Source organism: Oncorhynchus mykiss, chromosome 6 (genome assembly GCF_057628025.1).
Source record: "Oncorhynchus mykiss isolate SJ-2025 chromosome 6, ASM5762802v1, whole genome shotgun sequence".
In the NCBI taxonomy this organism is placed as follows: domain Eukaryota; kingdom Metazoa; phylum Chordata; class Actinopteri; order Salmoniformes; family Salmonidae; genus Oncorhynchus; species Oncorhynchus mykiss.
This window is the reverse complement of record NC_143027.1, coordinates 40,046,210-40,070,940: the sequence shown is the minus strand read 5'-3', so window position 1 is coordinate 40,070,940 and position 24,731 is coordinate 40,046,210. Positions and strand designations below refer to the sequence as shown.

At 41.8% G+C, this 24,731-nt stretch overlaps 1 protein-coding gene across 1 annotated transcript; it reads right to left on the bottom strand.

The window, feature by feature from the left end:
• Positions 1-912: 912 nt before the first annotated feature.
• Positions 913-16,425, bottom strand: LOC110525928 (very long chain fatty acid elongase 7). The gene is made up of 8 exons (XM_021606448.3): positions 16,250-16,425; positions 8,334-8,422; positions 7,790-7,980; positions 7,452-7,532; positions 7,063-7,119; positions 5,093-5,198; positions 2,998-3,134; positions 913-2,863 (listed from the first exon to the last, which is right to left on the bottom strand). The coding sequence occupies exons 1-8, from the start codon at positions 16,267-16,269 to the stop codon at positions 2,600-2,602; spliced, it is 945 nt and encodes a 314-aa protein (XP_021462123.1). The 5' UTR covers positions 16,270-16,425; the 3' UTR covers positions 913-2,599.
• Positions 16,426-24,731: the final 8,306 nt, after the last annotated feature.

Sequence of the window (24,731 nt, the reverse complement as noted above, 5' to 3'; positions counted from 1 at the left end):
TAGGCAGTGTCAGAGGAAGGCCCCAAAAAATTGTCAACGACTCCAGCCACCCAAGTCACTGTTTTCTCTGCTACCACACAGCAAGCCTCCACCCCCCCCCTCCCTCTTTGTTTTCACACTGCTGCTACTCGCTGTTTATCTATGCATAGTCACTTTACCCCTACCTACATGTACAAATTACCTCGATTAACCGGTACCCCCTGTGTATAGCCTCTATTTTATTGTTGCTATTTATTTTACGCCATTTCTTGAACTGCATTGTTGATTAAGGGCTTGTAAGTAAGCATTTCACGGTAAGGTCTACACTTGTTGTATTCGGCTCATGTGACAAAAATGGATCTGGAGAATGGTGTTATCACTATCAAAAAAATAAAGTAGATGCTTTTCCCACTTGGAACCGGTAGGTTCGCTAGACCTTCATTGGTTTCCTCGCACATAAAGGTGGTGGAATTAGGTCAGAATATGGCGTATCTGTAAACACCTCCGCCACGCCTTCATTTAAAGGTCTGAATTGGGCCCATAGTGTCATTTCGTGGGATTAAAGCTCAGGCTCTAATCAATGTCCACAACCAATTTCAGTACTGAAAAGGTTGAAGTGTTAAGACAATTCTGAATAATAATTTAAAAATGAACAAAAACAGATTGAAATAATTATAGTGTAGTTCCAGACCAGTGTAAAACATGACACTGTTTCAAAGCACCTCCCAGTAGAAAAATGTATTCATATGTTCTCAGAGTAGTGTTCATGTGCCTCAGAGGTCAGCTGTGCTGCTTTCTTATCATTCCAGTGTCTAAAATTGTCAACATGTGCACTCCAGATTCATCCATCCAAGATTCACCCATTTCAAAAAGTAAAAATTATTTGAACTGTTTGAACTGCTTACAAACGAAGCCCCAATAATATAACACAGGTGATGTATAAAACAGCATTTATTTTTATATAAATACAAAAATAATTACTTTACACATTACTGTTTTTATACAAAATTAGCGGCATCATGGCTGGAGGGGCTTAGACAAAGGCACTGAACAGTAACCCATGGTGGATAACACGCTCACACTAGAGCTAACATCAGCAAATACATTTCAAATCAGCTAGATCGCTGTTGCTTATTGGACTCAGCCTACACCCCAGGCACTGGGGTTATACTACACCTGTGGAGGCCCATCCTACACTTAGCTAATGCTGTGTCCTCAGTTGAGCAGAGCTCGAAGGCGAAAAACAAATGTGAACACACCCAGTGAGAAAGCATACTAACTGTCATTCGCATGGCATAAGGACTGAACTCAATTTGGAAGAGTGGATATAAAACGAATATGCATGCAGTGGTAAACAATGGCTACAGTTTTTTTTATATATTTTTTAAATGTGTCGTTCTTTGCTTGCGACAGAGCTAAAGCGAAATGTGCACTCTGCTCCGGTCCCTGCAAGAACAGTGCTACACTTTTCTCTCTGGCTTCAAATGTCACACCGTCACTTCTGTTGGACATAATACAGACAGATTTCAATGAGATTCAAGTAGGCCTACAGCTCTTTAACAGTAGGAGCAGGTTGGCTTCCAAAGTTTCTCAGCACCAGTAGAGGCTGTGACTCAAACCAGAGAGAAATGGGTGCAGAATTGATGAAAAGGTGGGGGGGGGGGGGGGGGGGGGGGGGGGTCAACACCAATACACTCCACTCAGTATACATGTAAACATCGGTTCTTACTGGCAAAATTGTTATCCTGTATCCTTCCACCATTACAGGTATACTATGGGTAGGGCCCAGAGTTTTTCCCAGCCATGTGACCAGACCCAGGAAATACATCAGGCCTCAACTATGGAGGATGGCTCACATACTCAAGACAGACAAAATCCTGCTACACTTTCAGTAGCAGAATATACAAATTGTTTACAATTAAATGCATAGAAAATGTATTAAAATTATTTTTTAAAGTACAGGTATTGAAATATAGAAACCAGCTGAAATCAAGGTCACATTATAAAGCTGAATTCTACAGCCTAAGCTAGAGAGGTTCAGCACCAACTCTAAACGGCAAAGGTAATTTGGGCTGGTGGGGACAAAGCTACTGAACTGCCCCAACATTGGCTAACCTAACACACGTCTAACATCAACTATCTGTTTATAAAAAATGTAAAAACACTGAACTTGTGCTTTCATCCTGAACAGGAAAGAAAAGCACAGGTATAAAAGTTTAAAATATCTAATACAAAAAGTCCAGTAGAGCCTCGGTTCATAACTCTTAGAGATTGCTGTAGCAGAGAGAAAAGAACAATATCAGAAGGTCCAGAGGTGAGGGGTCAATTCTCTTTGAGTTCAATAGTGCACTGACTTTTATATTGGAAAACCAAACTCCTGCATACCTAACCTGGGATGAAATCATTAGTCCAAAAATTGTTGCAATGGAAACCGTTTACGCCAAATGGAAAAATACCGTTTCTATTAGACAAATTCACGTAGGTACCTATCCGTTTGGTTCCTAGTGAATACACCCCAGTACTCTAAATTATAAATTCCATGTCTAATTTCAGTTCATGAATAGGCTCATATTCAAATGAGATCGACCCTTGATCCGGAGCCTGATTGACTGATCTCCTGTCACTTATCCTTGTCACAGTGGAAACCATTCCCGTTGGTTATTTCGCCGTTGGTTTTGTTGTAGGGGTGGGCCCAGGTTTTGGCCTGAAGTACCTTGGGAAGCCTCTTGCCCTTGGTGTAGGCGTGGTACCAGAAGTTGAGGAAGAGGAGGAGGAAGACCAGGCCATAGAGGCCAATGATGTAGATGAAGATGGGGAACTGGTAGGGACAGTCCTTCATGAAGAAGTACTGCCAGATGTGGGTGGTAACGATCACAAACTGGATCTGGAGGACAGACAGAGGAAGGTCAAATATGACTTGTTTTTAACATAATCCTATCCTTGTTCATAAAAACGTATGACTTCTGATTCAAATTCAATTTCAACTCCCACACTAGTCTAGTGCAGTGCAGTACGTACCAGCTGAATGGTGGTGAGGTACTTCTTCCACCAGAGGTACTTCTGGTAGGCGGGGCCCAGGGCAGACAGGCCGTAGTAGGAGTACATGATGACATGGACCACACAGTTCAACAGGGCATGGAATGTCCCCTGGCCACCTAGAGGACGAGATGAGCAATTAGCAGTTAGGATTTTTTTTGTTCTACAGGGCAGTGGTTCCCAAATGTTTTAGTCCCGTACCCCTTCAAAACATTCAACCTCCAGCTGCGTACCCACTGTAGCACCAGGGTCAGAAACATAAGAATGAGTTTGTCACAACCCGGCTCGTGGGAGGTGACAAAGATCTCTTATAGGACCAGGGCGCAAATAATAAATCAATAATTTTGCTCTTTATTTAACCATTTTACATATAAAACCTTATTTGTTCATTGAAAATTGTGAATAACTCACAACAGGTTAATGAGAGGGTGTGCTTGAAAGGATGCACATAACTCTGTGCATCTACAACAATGTTGGGTTGTATTGGAGAGAGTCTTAGTCTTAAATCATTTTCCACACACAGTCCGTGCCTGTATTTAGTTTTCATGCTAGTGAGGGCCTAGAATCCACTCTCACATAGGTACGTGGTTGCAAAGGGCATCAGTGTTTTAACAGCGCGATTTCCCAAGGCAGAACACTATTTGGCAACCCAGAAATCCAGCTGTGGCTTCTGATTAAATTCAATTTTCATAGAACCACTTGTTGCAATTTCGATGAGGCTCTCTTGTTCAGTGGACTGGAGGCAGGACATGAAAGGGATAACGAATCCAGTTGTTTGTGTCATCCGTTTCGGGAAAGTACCTGCGCAATTGCGCACCCATTTCACTCAGGTCCTTTGCTATATCACATTTGACATTGTCCGTAAGCTTGAGTTCATTTGCACACAAAAGAATAATACAATGATGGAAAGACCTGTCTGTTGTCCTTGTTAATGCAGACAGAGAAGAGAAGAGCTCCTTAACTCCTTAATCATAGCCTCAATTTTGTCCCACACATTGAATAGTTGCAGGGAGTCCCTGTAATCCTAGATTCAGATCATTCAGGCGAGAAAAAACATCACCCAGATAGGCCAGTCGTGTGAGAAACTCGTCATCATGCAAGCGGTCAGACAAGTGAAAATTATGGTCAGTAAAGAAAACTTTTAAGTTCGTCTCTCAATTCAAAAAAACGTGTCAATACTTTGCCCCTTGATAACCAGCGCACTTCTGTATGTTTTAAAAGCGTTACATGGTCGCTGCCCATTTCATTGCATAGTGCAGAAAATATACGAGAGTTCAGGGGCCTTGCTTTAACAAAGTTAACCATTTTCCCTGTAGTGTCCAAAATAGTATTTAAGCTGTCAGGCATTCCCTTGGCAGCAACAGCCTCTCGTGGATGCTGCAGTGTACCCAAGTGTTGTCGGGAGCAACTGCTTGCCAGTGAGGCTATGATTAAGGCAAAGTTAACTGGAGTGTTAACACTTGGGTACACTGCAGCATCCACGAAAGGCTCTTGCTGCCAAGGGAATGCATGACAGCTTGAAATACTATTTTGGACACTACAGTGAAGATGGTTAACTTTGCCAACATGAGCAGCAGCCACGTTTGGCTACATACGGACCGTTAGTGGAATTCCCGCGAGAGAGTAACGGTTAATGTGATTGGATGTTAATTATTTGACTGTATTTGACATTATGTTGTTATTTCGCTGAACACTAGATGGTTTAATTTGATTTTTGGCAGTGAAACGAGGCCACTCTGGTGAGAAAAAAACTCACACAAATGTATAGCCCTGTTGGAAAATATAAATGAACTGTTTGAAAAAAAAAAAAAAAAAAATATTTGGCGTACCCCCGACGGCATTGCGCGTACCCCTGGAGGTACACGTACCTCCGTTTGAGAATAACTGCTATACGGCAATGCTATCCCTAAGTGGCCATGTTTCTGTGTTCCAATTTGACAACAGCGACTAAGGAAGACAACATGCTTAATGAATACTGACATTTTCCATCACTATCTGCTGGTATAATCCATTAGGAGTTATGACACCAATGTGCTAGTACAGTCACTGTACCAATTCAAGCCCTTGTATACTGTACCTGGAGCGAACCGGACCCCAAACCACCAGGTAAAGGGCATGATAGAGTGATGATAGACATGGAGGAACGTAACCTGACTGTTCTTCTTCCTCAGAACAAAGAAGATCTGAAAGAAAGGGAGAATTCAGCCATTTAACTTAAAGGCCCAGTGCAGTCAAAATTCATTTTTTCCCTGTGGTTTATATCATATTGTACAACAGCTAATGAAATTAACACTGTAAAAGTCTGAAAAAATGTGATCAGTGTAATTTCCTAAAAAGTTGCAGGTTGAAAATACAATCTACACAGGACCTTCTAAATCAGCAGGTTTGTCGTGCCCTCTTCACGACTATCTTGGTGTGCTTGGACCATGTTAGTTTGTTGGTGATGTGGACAGCAGGGAACTTGAAGCCCTCAACCTGCTCCACTACAGCCCCATCGATAAGAATGGAGGCGTGCTTGGTCCTCCTTTTTCTGTAGTCCACAATCATCTCCTTTGTCTTGATCACGTTGAAGGAGAGGTTGTTGTCCAGGCACCACACAGCCAGGTCTCTGACCTCCTCCCTATGTGTTGTCTAGTCGTTGATCAGACCCACTGTTGTGTCTTCGGCAAAACTTAGTGATGGTTTTGGAGTCATGCCTGGCCGTGCAGTCATGAGTGAACAGGGACTAAGCACGCACCCCTGAGGGGCCCCTGTGTTGAGGATCAGTGTGGCGGATGTGTTGCTACCTACCCTTACCACCTGGGAGCGGCCTGTGAGGAAGACCAGTTGCAGAGGGGGATGTTTAGTCCCAGGGTCCTTCGCTTATTGATGAGCTTTGAGGGCACTATGGTGTTGAAGACTGAGCTGTAGTCAATGAATAGCATTCCTATGTAGGTGTTCCTTTCGTCCAGGTGGAAAGGGCCATGTGGAGTGCAATACAGATTGCATCATCTGTGGATCTGTTGGAGCGGTATGAAAATTGGAGTGGGTCTAGGGTTTCTGGGATAATGGTGTTGATGGGAGCCATGACCAGCCTTTCAAAGCACTTCATGGCTACAGATGTGAGTGCTTCGGGTCGGTAGTCATTTAGGCAGGTTATCTTAATGTTCTTGGGCACAGGGACTATGGTGGTCTGCTTAAAACATGTTGGTATTACAGACTCCGACAGGGAGAGGTTGAAAGTGAAGACACTTGCCAGTTGGTCAGCGCATGCTCGCTGCACACATCCTGGTAATCTGTCTGGCCCTGCGGCCTTGTGAATGTTGACCTGTTTAAAAGGTCTTACATTGGCTGCGGACAGTCTTCCGGAACAGCTGGTGCTCTCATGCAGGTTTGAGTGTTATTTTCCTCGAAGCGAGCATTTAAGTAGTTCAGCTCGTCTGGTAGGCTCGTGTCACTAGGCAGCTCTCGGCTGTGCTTCCTTTTGTAGCATGTAATGGTTTGCAAGCCCTGCCACATCCGACGAGCGTCATAGCTGGTCTTGTACAATTCAAACTTAGTCCTGTATTGACGCATTGCCTGTTTGATGGTAAGTCAGATGGCATAGCGGGATTTCTTATAAGCTTCTGGGTTAGAGTACCACTCCTTGAAAGCAGCAGCCTCTAGCCTTTAGCTCAGTGTGGGTGTTGCCTGTAATCCATGGCTTCTGGTTGGGGGTTGGGGTATGTACAAATGGTCACTGTTGGGACAACATCATTGATGCACTTATTGATGAAACCAATAACTGATGTGGTGTACTCTTCAATACCATAGGAAGAATTCCGGAACATATTCTAGTCTGTGCTAGCAAAACAGTCCTGTAGCTTAGCATATGCTTCATCTGACCACTTTTGTATCGATCTAGTCACTGGTGCTTCCTGCTTCAAGTACAGTAAGGTACTTGATTGTTACCCAGAGATGATTTCATATTGATATAAAAACAGCTGCATTGGGACAAAGAAAAAAACAGACAACTGAACAAGCGAGACACAGACAGTCAGAAAGCTGTACTAAAGGGAATCAGCTTACTGTGTCCAACATCTCTATGAACTTTGAGAAGTAGTAGAGCCAACACGTCCCAGCCATCTAAAAGGAGGAGAGCGAGGTTAGCAAGACAGGAATAATTACATTTCTTACAGATAAGCAAAACCATCCAATTCAAAATGGTGGTGACCTAACAGGCCTCACCACACGACTAATGGCATTATGCAACACAGAAAACGTGGTGTGAGTCACGGCTATGGAATGGCCTGCTCTCAGTGATTCTTTGTTCCAAAAGTTTGTTAGCATTCTAGAGTCAGTGGAGGAATCCACAGGTGAATGGGTGTCAATAGAGACAAAGGAACTACCAGAACTAGTAGTTTGAAGATGTCTTCCTGTACTGTATAGCAGGTTGCGTCACATTCTACCGCTCTTACCCTCAATGCCTGCGGCGAGTCCGAGTAGTCCACTAGGTCGCAGTGGAACGTGTAGCCCGTCCCCCAGCCCGACATCACATACTACATACAGTAAGAGACAATTCATTCAAATCAACAGACTCCTAATCACAACACAGTTGTTGTTGCGCTTGCTCTCTTTTAAACAAAGACTAGACGCCAACTGAAACGCACTGTCTCCACATTGAAACTAAAGGATGTAGTGTAAAGTATTACAAATTGAAAACCACGATGGTTGAGTTTATTTGCTAAACAGGATCGTAGACGAGGCAGTAACAAACACTAGAGCCTGTCAGAATTCCATTGAGAAAGAGACCCACCTCATAGCACATGTAGAGGGACAAGGCGACCACGCTGAAGTTGTAGAAAATGAGAATTTCTTTGAGTTGGAAAGCCTTGCGGTTCTCCATGAGTCTGGGCCCCAGCCGGGTGACAAAGTAGATGTACGCCACGATTATTATGGTTTGGGGGAGCGGCGATGACATGAGAAACCAGTCCTCTGTCCTGGGGTCTGGAAAGCAGAGAAGGGTTCAGTGTGATTCAACATAACTCAATACATCATGCTATCTAGCCAACCATTCAACTGAGATACACCAATATGAACAAGTTTAAGAGGGTAGATTTGGAGTCGATTCCCATGGCTTGTAATTATCAGCACCATTTCATCCACCCCAAAAGACCAACCATGGCTAGATGAAGAGTCTATATCTGTCCGTTTCCACCAAGTAACACAATGGAAGAGAATGTTGCATAAGGCTTTTATGCATTATCCTCTGGCTTCCACTGGAATTGAACATTTACCTTTTTAATACCAAAACTAAAAATCTATGTGTCGCTGGACAGCAGTTAGTGACGGATCCTCACCTGCATTCTTCATGAAGTTTTCATACCAGAGTCCGGCCCTGGCCGTTAGATCCCTGAACTCCATGTCTCTCTGAGCTCCTGTAGCCGTCCTGGAGGAGGACACACACAGGTAAGAGGTTAGAGATCAGTGCTGTGACAGAGGTAAGACAGTGGTTCTTGCTATCCGGGATCCTTGGGACATCCAACTATGACGTCACCCAATTGAAGTAGAAATGTAAAAGAGTTTGGGTTAGGTCAGGGTTATGGTAAGGGTTATGGGTAGGGATGTCCCAAGAATTCCGTATAGCACTAACCCAGAGATCAGATGTATGCGTTCACGCAGTCCTACAGTAGTTTTCTTGGACGGGATGATCCACCTGAAATAACATCCCTTCAATTTCAATCTTACTCTCTTGACTTAAATGGTCATAACATTTGCATGTTCTAGTTCTAGATCACTCCAATTCCCTCTATACATAAGCATGCACCATATTCAAATACTCTGTGACCAAAGTGGATGGGCCATATACAATATACCAGCCCTGAATGAAAGGCTGTATTGTTGAAGTGAAATGAGTCCAATCAGCTTTGCTTTCTCCTCTTGGTCAGTATCTCATTGGAAGACAAGGGATGGAGTGTTGACAGTACAATGGCCATCAGTCAGGCTTCCTCACCCATAGGGCTCTGGTGCACTAAATAGTGAATAGGGTGCCATTTGGAAATACAGACAGTCAGCATGCAGGGAACAGCAAAGCACTCATTCACTGGAGTGTGTGGCACACGTGCACACAGGAACAGTCATTATACTAAAGACAATACTATAATAATTCTGTTATACAACTAACGTCAGCTTTGGGAACGGTGAACTGATATTTAGAATGCAGGTCATCTTGAATGGGAAGACGTTGAGTAGGACTACATGGGCTATTAGTCGTACAATAGAATTTGGCGGGAGGGAAGATTAGGATCCACACAGACAGATTAAGGAGCAACACTGGATCGGTCAACCAATGATACCCATTATTAACCGGGAGGAAGCTAAGGATAAATGGCATTCACAGAGAACAGCTACATGAGGCTAGGGTTACTGTCCTGACATCTCTCTATTCAATAAAATTACAACCTGGAAGGGTGGGGGGAGGAAGACGAGCTGAACCTGAACATGCCTGAAACTATAAATTCAGTCTTTTGGAAGTACTTTACTTAAAAGTATTCCAAAATACAAACAAGTACTGTGCGCTGCGTGTCGTTGAGAAGAGACTTCTCCAACTCAAACCTGCAGTCTACAAAATCCAACAGAACAGACCGTGTAGAAAGTTCCAGACTACGGGATACACAGGGTTGTCTGGCAAAGCCTGCCATTTGAAACTTCCAAGATAAGTAGGCTTTAAAAGGTGCATTATACAGATATCGCTCTGCCATTTCCTGGTTGCTAAAATTCTGATAGTTTGCCTAATTTCAGTTAATGTGACAAAACAAGCAAGTATAGTGTAGAGAATCATTGTACCATCTAAAACGCCGTGAAATATATTTTCCATAACCAAAAATATTGTATTTTCAGCTGTTTGATGCAAAAAGGAACCTTTACAGGAAGCACAGAAATAGCACACATAGAACAGATCTACCACTTCTTAGACCTGGCAATGAGTGAGATCTATAGCTCACATTTCTATGTGAAATTGTTCAGGTCGCCCCCAAAAAGTTAAAATATTGAGCTTTAACAATCAAATGATATCTGACTGGTTTTGGGGGAAAAAGTCCAATGCAACCGTTTTTATCTCAATATCAAATCATTGCCGGCTAAAAATTAAGTACCTTACTTAAATTAAGTATATTTTTAAATTAAAATGGTCAAAAAAAAAAAAAAAAAACTTCTAGCTTCTTAGCAAAGAGCAATTTCTCTAGCAAGAATTTTGCTTGAGGGGGAAGAGGAAAACTAAAAACTAGTAGTTATTGGCAGAGGTTTGGAACTATTTCTTATTGGTCTATTATCTCATTTCCAGCATTGTGATGTCACCAGGCAGGCCAAAACTCCATCCCACAAAAACAGACTGAAGTTTTCAGGCAGTCTTTTTAAAACAGCTTACACAAATTTTCACAATATTATTCCAACCTCAGTGTGGAAATGTATACAAAACACATAGAAATCACATTTGACTGCAGTGGGTCTTTAACAGAAGAGTGTTTATGAGGGAAACAGTGGCCTTTGCTCAACTCCTGCATCCTCTCTCGTATCTGGCCTTCTTTTGAAAAAGGTCAAAGGTAATCGAGGAAAGACTGCGAAGAGCATGAAAGTGGACGGAAATACGGTTGTATGAAATGAGACTCTCCACCAAATTACTTTGATAAATAGATAAGTAGCATATCGTTTTTAAATGTTTGCATGCTTTCTCCTTCGAGAAAACAATAGCTGATTCAAAGGGGGTGTGGCAGATTTCTAAACACTTCGGTGAAGAACTCCGGTAGGATACACTTGTGCTTCCTCGCCGAAAGGAGGCTATCGAAGTGGGGAGGACCGTCTTCTGTTTGCCTACTAACGAATTTCCTCACTCCTCGGTTACCGGGTCAAGGAGGAGAGAGGATGGGCTTCTGCTCAAACGGGAAAATGCCATCGTCTTAGTGGAGCAGCTCCCTTTAACGGCACAAATCCCCAGGGCCATCACTACACCCAGACAGGGGGATGATTCATGGGCCATTCAACACTAGAATGTTGCCTGTATAATTTAGATACGAGTACAAGTAAGCCTACAGGATATGCCCTGAACTGGCTGTACATGTTCAAGCACCAGGTTCAAATGGCTCCACACTCCAAGACTGCTTCCATCACGTGGACTGGGACATGTTTCGTATTGCGTCAGACAACAACATTGACGAATACGCTGATTCTGCCCTGCCTTTCTAAAGTCTTCAAAAGCCAAGTTAACAAACAAAAAGATCACTGGCCATTTCGAATCCCACTGTTCCTTCTCCGCTATGCAATCCGGTTTCCGAGCTGGTCAATGGTGCACCTCAGCCACGCTCAAGGTACTAAATGATATCATAACCGCCATCGATAATTGACAGTACTGTGCAGCCGTCTTCATCGACCTGGCCAAGACTCTGTCAAATCACCGTATTCTTATTGGCAGACTCAACAGCCTTCAGTGTGTTCAGTGTGTTCAGTGTGTCAGTGTGTCAAATCGAGTTCAGTGTGTCAAATCGGAGGGCCTGTTGTCCGACCTCAGTCTCTATGGGGGTACCAGAGGGATTCAATTCTCGGGCCGACTCTTTTCTCTGTATATATCAACAATGTCGCTCTTGCTGCGGGTGATTCCTTGAACCACCTCTACGCAGACGACACCATTCTGTATACATCTGGCCCTTCTTTGGACACTGTGTTAACAAACCTGCAAACAAGCTTCAAAGCCATAGAAGACTCCTTGGCCTCCAACTGCTCTTAAACGCTAGTAAATCTAAATGCATGCTCTTCAACCGATCGCTGCCCACACCCGCCTGCCCGACTAGCATCACTACTCTGGACGGTTCTGACTAGAATATGTGGACAACTACAAATACCTAGGTGTCTGGCTAGACTGTAAACTCTCCTTCCAGACTCATATGAAACATCTGCAATCCAAAATTAAATCTAGAATCGGCTTCCTATTTAGCAACAAAGCCTCCTTCACTCATGCTGCCAAACATACCCTCGTAAAATGTACTATCCTAGCGATCCTTGAAGATGTCATTTACAAAATAGCCTCAAACACTCTGCCATCCGTTTTGTCACCAAAGCCCCATATACCACCCACCACTGCAACCTGTATGCTCTCGCCAGCTGGCCCTCACTACATAATCATCACCAGACCCACTGGCTCCAGGTCATCTACAAGTCTTTGCTAGGTAAAGCACCGCCTTATCTCAGCTCACTGATCACCATAACAACACCCACCCAGCATGCTCTCCAGTAGGTATATCTCACTGGTCATCCCCAAAGCCAAGACCCCCTTTGGCCGACTTCCCTTCCAGTTCTCTGCTGCCAATGACCGGAACGAATTGCAAAAATCATGGAAGTTGGAGACTTATATCTCCCTCGCTAACTTTAAGCATCAGCTACCGATCACTGCAGCTGTACACAGCCCATCTGTAAATAGCCCATCCAACTTCCTACCTCATCCCCATATTGTTTTTATTTACTTTTTTTGCTCTTTTGCACACCAGTATTTCTACTTGCACATCATCTGCACATCCATCACTCCAGTGTTAATTTTCTAAATTGTAATTACTTCGCTACTATGTCCAATTTATTGCCTTACCTCCTTACGCCATTTGCACACACTGTATATAGACTTTTTTATTGTGTTGACTGTATGCTTGTTTATTCCATGTGTAACTCAGTTTTTATTTGTGTCACACTGCTTTGCTTTTATCTTGGCCAGGTCGCAGTTGTAAATGAGAACTTGTTCTCAACTGGCCTACCTGGTTAAATAAAAGGTGAAAAAATGTTTTTATAATAATAATGGCATCAACATAACATAAGATCAACATAATAAAATAGTAGGTGATTCCTTGGGCAAACTGCACTACCATGTGGATCTACACAACACTTTATAGGTCATGCAGGTTTCCTGTTTTACTGATAAGGTGTGGTGCCACACAATGGGATAGCACTGGATGTCTGAGTCATTCAAACCTTTGGTTGACATGGTGACACCATTATAAGACACACACACACACACACACACACACACACACACACACACACACACACAAGCTTTCACATGTTAATTTCAGTTTATGCAATTGACACCTTTCCTGTCTGACAGCTCCCACCCCTTACAAAAAAAGATTGCAGTCAGAGTGCATTATAACTGCAGTATGCTGCAAATACGGTGTCCAAAATACGCGTAGCCTACTACTGCAGTAATTTTCAGTTCAACAGTTATTCTGCAATGACTGCTTCTAAAATAACACATTCGACTGCAGTTACTGCAATTTTATTGCGTTTCAAAACGGCAATCTTTTTTTTGTAAGGGACCCTGATGAAGCTAGTCCAACTGGCCACCAGATGGCACTAATATTCCTTTTACATCATTTGTCATCTGCGTCTGACTTTAAAGTGCCCAGGCAGCTAAACACTCATGCCCCCCTGGCAGCCTGCTTGTACATAAATAATCCTCATGTCAGGCTGCAAAGGTGTCAGTTTCCTCCTTAACTCGATTCGACAGGGAAAATATGCGGACCATCTTAATAAAACAATTTCCCACCACTATTTTCGGACAACTTCTAAATGTTGCACACTTCAGTGCAGCAGTCTTTTTTACCCATGAAAATGGTGCTGGAAAATTGTGTTTTATTATGACAGTATGCATACTTTCCCAGTTCTTTTAGGCAGGCGGGGCCATTAAATCGAGTTAAGGAGGACCCGACACCTTTGCAGCCTGAATGGAGGATGCTTTATGTACTAGCCGGACTCTGGGGGACACGAGTGTAAAGCTGGATGGGCTGAGAAGGGTAAAAGTTCCCCCACCTGTTGGGCATTGCTTTCCTGCAGGTCTGTCAACGACGGCAGGTGTTTGGCAGGCAGGAGCAAAAGACATTGTGTGCGTCGGTACACAGCAGGCAGGATAGGTAGCTAGCTAGGACACGGTAAACTGTTTCCTTCAACCCCCGCCTGCTGCGTACTACTTTCCCACGGTTCTGTAAACGACGGTGAGGCCAGATGTTCGGCAGGTGTTAGCGAAGGACATTGTGTGCTAGCTAGGACACCGGTAGACTGTCCTTTACCCCCAAAAGACTCTGATAATACTTGTATTTTCTTTTTGACCCACATCTTTAAATCGTATAGACAATGAGGGGAAATCCAGGAAACCAGTCAGTATCTGGTGTGTCCACCATTTGCCTCATTTGCGACATCTCCTTCACATAGAGTTGATCAAAGCTGTTGATTGTGGCCTGTGGATTGTTCTCCCACTCTTCTTCAATGGCTGTGCAAAGTTGCTGGATATTGGCGGGAAATGGAACACGCTGTCATACAAGTCAATCCAGAGCATCCCAAACACGCTCAATGGGTGACATGTCTGGTGAGAATGCAGGCCATGGAAGAACTGGGCCATTTTCAGATTCCAGGAATTGTGTACAGATCCTTGCGACATGGGGTCATGCAATATAATGCTGAAACATGAGGTGATGACGGCGGATGAATGGCATGACAATGGACTTCAGGATCTCATCATGGTATCTCTGTGCATTCAAATTGCCATCAATAAAATGCAATTGTGTTCGTTGTCTGTAGCTTATGCCTGCCCATACCATAACCCCACTGTCACCATGGGTTCACAACATTGACATCAGCAAACCACTTGCCCACATGACACCATACACGTGGTCTGCGACTGGTTGGAAGCCAAATTCTCTAAAAAGATGTTGGAGGCAGCTTATGGTAGAGAAATTAACATTACATTCTATAGCAACAGCTCTGGTGGACATCCCTGCAGTTAGCATGCCAATTACACCCTCCCTCAAAACTTGAGACATCTGAGGCATTGTGTTGTGAGAAAACAGCACATTTTAGTGGCCTTTTTCCCCCAGCACAAGGTGCAACTGTGTAATGATCATGCTGTTGAATCAGCTTCTTGATATGCCACACCAGTCAGGTGGATGGATTACTTTTGCAAAGGAGAAATGCTCACTATCAGGGACTTAAATTTGTGCACAAATTTGAGAAATTAGCTTGGAACATTTCTGGCATCTTTTATTTCAGCTACTGAAATAAAGTAAGGGTTTATGAATTTAAATGTTTTAAGTATAGATTGCATAGCGACTTGGAAGGATTCAGAGGTTCATACAAAAACAAACTGGTCTTGAGATACTTGTCTATTTAAATACAGGACTGGGTTGGTGAAAGGGGAACCCTTACTGTCACCTCTCCAGACACGTTTAATCAGTGAGTGATTACTTCAAGTGAGAACGCATGCATTTAAGTACTCAAATAAGGCCCAGTAGCGTAAAACGTCTTACATGTATTTATTTCCTTAACGTTTCCTTAACTTTAAATCAGTCGCACAAAACATTTTCGGGCGAATTACCCCCTTAAATTAAGTGATCAAGTTAAGGGTGCCCATGATGTCCCTTAACTGCATCATTCAGTATGGATATCAATGTAAACAGCATTTGTGGAGATGAATGTCGCTTTCCTCTGCCCTGATTTCAAAAGGAATACAGCCACCAGTTAGCTAGCTAAACAATGGAAGGTGCATAATCCACGCCCTACAAAACTACCTACTCTAAATTAGATTGCCGTGCTAGAAAGTAATAGAAACAAGTTGAGAACTAAAATAAATGGTTTAATATCTTCGGAATCAATTCGTTTCTCCTTTCTTGAACGCAGAAGTTCAATTTTGCGATCTCGTTGACAAGACCTTCAGTAAATGATTCAAGTCGTATCCATGGTAACCGGAGTCTTTCTTGCAGTACCTGCCTTCAAACTACCGTAAAACCCTTAAATTATGTCCTTACTTAAGGAAATGTTTGAGGGGCTCTATGCAACGCCCTTAGGTATGAGGAAGTTATTCCTTAATGGAACACTTAAGATGTGTTATGCAATTAGTCTTCACAGAAAGGAATTTCGTCATAGTAATCCCGGTAGTAACTCCTCGGTCAAGACTCATCACCGGCCCATGTCAACCAGCGCTAGAGGACTGGCACGAGACGTGATGAAAACAGGAATCGTTCAGCGCTGCAGCAACACAGAATAACAGGCATCCCAAAAACGGATGCCACAACACGGACTTCAAACTAAAAATCCCTTCAACCTCAAATGTCGAACAAACTCTGACGTGATTATCAATTAAGATGTTTAGCCTATCACATATGGTAATATGACAGCCTCCCAGTGTAGACTGCTGAAGTAATGTTATTATTCAGTGTATCAATGCCGTAACATAGCCTTATTCACAAACCTCCAATTTTGTGAGAGCATCCTACTACTCCGTCCTACGTTACTTCTCCTCCAGTGCTTTTGCCGGTGGGTCAGCTGTGAGCGTTTGACGAATGGGGTGTCAAACTCAAGCAATTTGCAAAAAGAGTCTCATAGTCCCCTCCCTGTGTAACTGCCGTGCGTTGATACGGAAAGAGGGCGGGGAATGAGCCTGACGTTTGCTTTCTTCGAGAAACCGGTCGAAACGGATTGGCAATATTGGGGAAACCTGTCGTTATGAACATTGAATAATACTTTTAAGATTAACTGTGCTAAACATTTCTTAAAGAATCCAACTTCAATTTGGAATTTCATCCCTCATATCTTCTCCCATTTTGGTGGCTTCAGTTTTGTTACTTTGTAACTAATAACATTGATAAGATTCCTACAAAATGATCTGTTTTTCAAAGACAACTGGCTCAATAATATTCTGCTGGTGAGTCAGCTTTTTAATGCCTGATTGTTACTCAATTATGAGGAATTTTTTATCACTTTACAATATCCCTGTTACACCTAGAGTTCGCCATAGTCTTTGATGCTATTCCATCTGGAACTCTCATGTTGTTTATAGGTGTAACCAGACCTCACCTTCTTGACCTACCCTCCCTTAATCCAGTTGACTCTTCAATAGGAAAAATGTGTTTCTCCTTGCTCCCTCAGAACAACATATACCTGCTTTATTTCAAAGGGATATTGTATCCATTCCTTATGTCACAATTTACTGGAATACATTTGTCAATAATATCTGTTGGAAAAAAGTCTGGTTATTACCACACAAATACCTGCTTGTTAACAAGGTCAAAGAGGTCTCTTTCAGAATGATCCAGAAATATTACCCTGCGAATCATTACCTGAAGAAACTCAAAAAAACATTAACTGTACTCTTTGTGGTGAGCATCCAGAAACAGTTTTCCATATATATATGTTAAGATATTCATAGTTTTATAATTGTTAATATTCTTGATTACTTTTCTTTTTCATGGGAGAATGTGCAGCTCAGTTTCCTTAACCATCAAAAGGATAAAGAAAAACAATTTGACCTCCAATCTAATTGTGCTAATTGAAAAATGTCATATTCATAAATGTAAATTCACTAATAAAAAAACGTCCATGTTTTCTATAAGGAATTTGAGCAGTACATTAAGACCATTCTACATTTTTCTAATTAGAAAGCTGTTAAAACAATCAATGTGTGTTTATTTTAAGGTCTTTGTATAATCTGTCATTTGCTGTACCCCCTAGCATATGTTTTCATTGTCTGTTTGTATACTTCTTTAATGTATACTGGTTTTTATAACGGATTGGCTAAATCCTCATTTATCAAAGAAGGTTAAAGACGTACATTAGAACCGGAATATCAATCACTCCTATTATTATAATCATTTTTATGTATGATGACCCATATTTTGCGATCAGTCACTTACATACTTCAACAATCACCTCCAGGTCTGTCTCAAGCACAGTGGAATGATATACAAGCATAAGGAACAAATGGCAAATCAATCAAACTGCAAACATTTGGCCAACATGTTTAGACAGAGGACTGACAGTGCAAAGCACTTGATCTGTTTAAGTGTAGTAGGGTATCCTACAGGTTATAGGTATTCCTACGTAAACATGAAGCTGCCTGTAGAAGGCAACACCAATACAGTGCTGATTTCAGCTAAAACAACGAGGACAGAATAAATAATGCAAATGTCCGGGGGGCAAGAGAGAGACAGAAACATGGCTGACTGACATGGGTGCGTGAATGGATGACAGAAAGGTGTGTCTCTTGAGCTTCATGTTCAAAGAGGCTTTGAGGACTGGTTTGGCTCCAGTTCTGCTGGTTTTACTCTGCTCATCATTGGAATAATGGAAAGCTGATATGAACACCAAAGATTCTATAGCTCAATGTACAATGCAGATACCCATCCATAGGTTTATCTATGTATAGTCACTTCACCACTACCCACATGTATATATATATATTACCTCGACTAACCTGTGCCCCGCACATTAACTCTGTACCAGTACACCCCGTATATAGCCTTGTTATTTTATTATTGCTCTTTAATTATTTGTTATTTTTCTATTTTATTTTTATTTATTTACTGTTTACTTCAGTTTATTTAGTAAATACTTTCTTAACACTTATTTTTTCTTAAAACGGCATTGTTGGTTAAGGGCTTGTAAGTAAACATTTTCGACGCATGTGACAAATAACATTTGATTTGTAATGCACAAATCACCAACACTATACATTTCCATTTTTTGTATAAAAAATTGAAATGGTAAATCAGTTATTACAACAGACATTCAAATTCTGTTAAGGTTTATTCTCTAACACCACAGTAGGTGTTAAACTGCATTTGTAGTTTTAGAGAAGTCTTCAGGAGCACCATGATTATATTCTTAACCCCCCTACATATTTATTTGGACATTGAAGCTAAAACGTTTAATTTGGCTCTATACTCCAGTATTTGAGATCCAATGTTTCCTATAAAGGGACAGTACAAAATATCACCTTTTATTTGAGGGTATTTTTATTACATATGTGTTATACCATTTAGAAATTAAAGAACTGTATCTATCTAGTCCCCCCATTTGACGGTGTCATAAGAATTTGGACAAATTCACTTTATAGTCTATTAAATTTTGTCAAGTTTAGTATTTGGTCCCATATTCCTAGCCATTCATAGAAATGAATGGTAAATAATGTAATGTGTTATTTTGGAGAAACTTTTATTATAAGATTACAATTATGTTTCTGAAAACTTATACATTAATGTGGATGCTACCATGATTATGGATAATCATGAATGAATCGTGAATAATGATGAGTAAGAATGTTTGAGGCATAAATGTCATTGCCCAAATAAATGTGATTGGTAATGGTGAGAGGTTAGCATGTCTTGTTGTGTATGATATGTGTCTAACTTTATTTTTCATCATTATTCCTGATTCATTCATGATTATCCGTAATCATCCACATTAAATGTAGATTTAAAAAAAATATTGAACCTTTTGTTTAACGAGGGAAGTAAGTTAAGAAAAAATTCTTATTTACAATGACAACCTACACCGGCCAAACCCGGATGCCGCTGGGCCAATTGTACAGGTAGGTGTGTTTATGCATCAGTCCTCATCACGACTCTATGCATCTTCAAAAGCAGGGTACACCGTAGCCTGGCTTCCACCCTGGGACGGAAAAATACCTCGCTCCTTTGTTGTTTTGAGTGAATGCGATTAGGTAATCAGGAAAGCCTTACATACATTTCCTAAGTGCAAGCAATTGCAGTCATTGTAAATAATAATTTGCTCTTAATTGATGCACCTGGATAAATACATGTTTAAAAATATATAATTCCGTTTCCAAAGCTAAATATAAAAACCAGTGAAGCTGGATAGGGAGGTGGCTTGAGATACTTACACACATAATTTTATGAGGCAGCATGTGCGTGTGTGCGTGCACCTGGTTCCCCGAGTAAGGTGCAGCACAAGCCACAACCCCTATGATCTCATTCCTGTGTGCACAAAGGCTTGGTTGGTCTGCATTGTTGTGACTGGAATCAAAGAATAAGTCCCTAATAGAGGTCTGTCTATTAGCTTGGCTAATGCGATTGCATTTTAGAATGAGAACAGGGACCTGCCATCCCCCAAACGTTTTTCAATTGTTCCTGCTTATTCAGCCTCCTACTTTCTTGGTGGCTGGCCCTTCTTCCATGTCTGGGGGTTGGAGAACAGGAACCCAGGCTAGGATGTTAGTCTTTATCCCCGCTGGTCATTGGTACCCCCCTGGACACACAGAGGAGAGCAGTGCTTTAGCCTGGGTATCAATACTCTCTGCTATTTAATTCCTGGCCAGAGCCATATACAGTCAGGTCCATAACTATTGGCACCCTTGATAAAGTTGAGCAAAAAATACTATAAAAATAAATAATACAAATACTGAGCTGTATTGTACGCACACAAAAAAGGGGGGGGATTATTTTATACCAATACAATTTCTCAGAGAAAGAGATTTAGTTTAAAAAGTAATAAAAGATAAGGGTCAAAATTATTGGCACCCTGTTTTCAATACTCTAGCACCCTCGCCCTGGAGAACACGTTGGGAGGGATCTTAGACCATTCCTCCATACTGAATCTTTCCAGATCCTTGTTATCCTTCAGCTGCTCTTATGGACTGCCATAAGAGCAGCCCAAAACCACAGGTTTTCAATGGGATTCGTGTCTGAAGACAGATGGCCATTGCAAAAAAATATTTTTGTGGATTTTGATTAGTGCTTGGGGTTATTGTCTTGGTGGAAGATCCACTTGTGGCCAAGTGTCAGCCTCCCGGCAGAGGCAACCAGGTTTTGGGCTAAAATGTCCTGGTACTTGGTCAAGTTCATGATGTCGTTGACCTTAACAAGGATCCCAGGACCAGTGGAAGCAAAACAGCACCGAAACATCAAAGATCCACCACCATATTTTACTCTAGGTATGAGTTATTTTTCTGCATACAGGTATGCTTCCATTTTGATGCCAAACCCACCACTGGTGTGCCTAGACAAAGAGGTATATTTCCATGTCATCTGACCATAGAACCAGTTCTAATCCAAGTGCCATTGAGTTTATCAAACTCCAGGCTGTGCTATGGTCAGATGACATAAAAATTGAGCTCTCTGGCCACAAAAAAAAGGAAGCTTACAGTGCATTCAGAAAGTATTCAGATCCCTTGACTTTTTACACATTATGTTACATTACAGGCTTATTCTAAAATGGATTAAATACATTTCCTCATCAATCTACACACAATACCCCATAATGACAACAGGTTTCAAGAAATGTAAAAAAAAAAAAAAAAAAAGATACCTTATACATACAAAGATACATAAGTATTCAGACCCTTTGCTATGAGACTCGAAATTGAGCTCCGGTGCATCCTGTTTCCATTGATCATCCTTGAGATGTTTCTACAACTTGATTGGACATGATTTGGAAAGGCACAAAACTGTCTATATAAGGTCCCATAGTTGACAGTGCATGTCAGAGCAAAAACCAAGCCATGAGGTTGAAGGAATTGTCTTGTAGAGCTCCGAGACAGGATTGTGTTGAGGCACAGGGTACCAAAAAATGTCTGCAGCATTGAAGGTTCCCAAGAACACCGTGGTCTCCATCATTCTTAAATGGAATAAGTTTGGAAGCACCGAGACTCTTCCAAGAGCTGGTCGCCATGCCAAACTGAGCAATTGGGGAAGACAGGCCTTGGTCAGGGAGGTGACCAAGAACCTGATGGTCACTCTGAAAAGGCCCCAGACTTCTTCTGTGGAGATGGGAGAACCTTCCAGAAGGACAACCATCTTTGCAGCACTTTATGGTATAGTGGCCAGATGGAAGCCACTTCCCAGTAAAAGGCACATGACATTCCGCTTGGAGTTTGCCAAAAAGCACCTAAAGGACTCTCCGACTATGAGAAACAAGATTCTCTGGTCTAATGAAACCAAGATTGAACTATTTGGCCTGAATGCCAAGCGTCACATCTGGAGGAAACCTGGCACCATCCCTACGGTGAAGCATAGTGGTGGTGGCAGCATCATGTTGTGGGGATGTTTTTCAGCAGCAGGGACTGGGAGACTAGTCAGGATCGAGGCAAAGATGAACGGAGCAAAGTACAGAAAGATCCTAGATGAAAACCTGCGCCAGAGAGCTCAGGACCTCAGACTGGGGCGAAGATTCACCGCCCAACAGGACAGCGACCCTAAGCACACAGCTAAGATGACACCGGAGCAGCTTCGGGACAAGTCTCTGAATGTCCTTGAGTGGCCCAACCAGAGCCCGGACTTGAACACGATCGAACATCTCTGGAGAGACCTGAAAATAGCTGTGCAGCGACACTCCTCATCCAACCTTACAGAGCTTGAGAGGTTCTGCAGAAAATAATGGGAGGAACTTCCCAAATACATGTGTGCCAAGTTTGTTGCTTCATACCCAAGAAGCCTCGAGGCTGTAATCGTTGCCAAAGGTGCTTCAACAAAGTACTGAGTAAAGGGTCTGAAAACGTATGTAAATGTGATATTTCCATTTATTTTATTTTTTGTTAATACATTTGCAAAAATGTATAACTTGTTTTTGCTTTGTCATTATGGGGTATTGTGTGTAGATTGATGAGAAGAAAAATGTGGGAAAAGTCAAGGGGTCTGAATACTTTCCGAATGCACTGTATGCAGGAAAGTACCTCATGTTAGAATTTGGTCCTAAATTAGCCAAGGTAATCAAGTGGAAAGAAACATGTTGAGGAAGTATCCTGTCACTCAAGTGTTGATGGCAGGAGGAAGTCAAAAGGTATTACAGCGGTGTCTACCTTTAAGAAACAGTAGACTCAAAACAATGACAATCTTTATCCAGGGAGAGAACAACGGAAACAAACAATAGAAGTTCAAACCTGCAAATCATTTGAGGTGGTGTAAGTGGCATTAGCCTACTTCAACTAAAAAAAGATAAGAAGCAAAAATTAATTCCAGAACTGTGTGTTCTTTCTAATCAAAAAAAGAACTGACAAGTTACGCTGCCACATTCTTACAACTTACATTTTTATTTAATTTAACCTTTCTTTTGACAGGGAGTCCTGCTGAAACCAAGGTCTGTTTTACAAATGAGCCCTGTAATTATAAAAATATACACATCCAATACAATATGAAACAGTACAATAAGTACGGCATTAGGTGGGCAGACTAACAACATAACTAGTATTTCCTCTGATTAACATTAGTGGAAGGCTACAGTGTTCCTTGCCATGTCAGATTACCTGTGCCGACTATATACCATAAACTGACAAGGCGTCAGCTATCTACTGATAGCATTGTCAGGATCCTGATAATGTGGGCAGAATATGTGGCCAGGGTTGTATTCATTTGGAACCAAACGGAAGCAAACTGGTCGAAACAGGAAGGGACCTACTGGGTTTTCCGTCGCAAAAATGTTTGCTATGGTTCGCTAGAATGGGCACTAATGAATACGATCCAGGTCTCAGAGACCTTGGTTCATCTTAGGAACAATATGACTGCACATGAGCCGATTTACATGAACATGCGTAAGGTATTGATAATGAATGAATCCATAATATTGATATGCTGATAACACTGTAAATTCTTAGTGCCTTCAGAAAGTATTCTCACCCCTTGACTTTTTCCACATTTTGTTGTGTTATAGCCTGAATTTAAAATGGATTTTATTTGTCACTGGCTTACACACAATACCACATAATGTCAAAGTGGAATTATGTTTTTTACATTTTTACAAATGAATTACAAATGAAAAGCTGAAATGTCTAAATTAGGCAGTGACTGAACTAAGAGAAAAAAACATGCAGGGTATTCTACACCATTAATAAACACATTCTAATTGAAATGCCTATTAAAATGCATCTAAAACTATCTGAATGTATCATTGGACCAATTGCTTTTTATGGCGGCGGGGTATTGGGTCCACTTGCGAAACAATATTTCATACAATGGGACAAACACCCCATTTGAAACCCTGCATGCGGAGTTATGCAAGATTCTCCTACATGTCCAGAGTAACACAAAGAACAATACAGGTTTCCACGACCTCTGATGAGAATAGGCTACCCATCCTGTTGGGGGAGGATGTAGAGAGCTGTGGGGTTGGCAGCGCACAACATTGCTGCCTGCCATAAAATGAGGGACAGGAGTAGCAACGTTTCAATGAACTTGTCCAGGGATGTTTTTGTAGACATTTGGATAGTTGACATAGAAAATAGATGTGGCAATTTTCCGCTAAGGTGCTTTTCCTTTGAACTGTTGTGTGGCTATAAAAAACAGCTGGAGGTAATGACGTCAAACCGCCCCAACGACTTTCTTGTAAAAAATAGTGGTCGAAGTGTTTCCATTATCCATTTAGGGAAATTGCGCATTAATACATTTCCCGACATCCTGTATGCCCTCCCACCTATCTGTTTCTCGGCTCGGGTAGCTCGCAGAAGCCAGAATGGATAGAATGTAAGAATGTACTTTTTGCCATTTTCAAATCATTCTCACGTGCCAACGTATCGCCACCGCCAGTGCCATGGTGAAACTTGCACAGCTGTCGATATGAAATAATTTGACGGGGAAACTTGCATCCAGCCAACCAGAAAGCAAGGCGAAGCAATTCAGGCATCCTTGAAAGTCAGGACAATCCTTGTCCTGCAAAGAAACATTTATTTTTACAGTTGAAACATTTATTTAGCAAGCTTGGCATCACATGCCCCGCCCCGCGTACCTTTTAATTATTCGGCAATCATAATTTATTTGAAGAAAAAAAACACCGTTTCCATCAACATTGCCACAATACAGAGAGTTACACACAAAATAAAATCCACCCGTCGAACAAATAAACAATGTCGAGCTTTAGAAAATGTGACATTGTTTTTGTCGTTTTAAACCTGGGTCAATGGAAACCTGCCTAGTGACAGACCAACCAAGTGTTACCTACTTATTTAT

Coding starts and splice junctions, on each gene's coding strand:
- LOC110525928 (XM_021606448.3), bottom strand. CDS start 16,269: ATGCTCTCACAAAATTGGAG. Junction 8,423..16,249: donor ATGCTCTCACAAAATTGGAG/GTTTGTGAATAA, acceptor GTCCTCCTCCAG/GACGGCTACAGGAGCTCAGA. Junction 5,199..7,062: donor TCATAGAGATGTTGGACACA/GTAAGCTGATTC, acceptor CCTTTCTTTCAG/ATCTTCTTTGTTCTGAGGAA.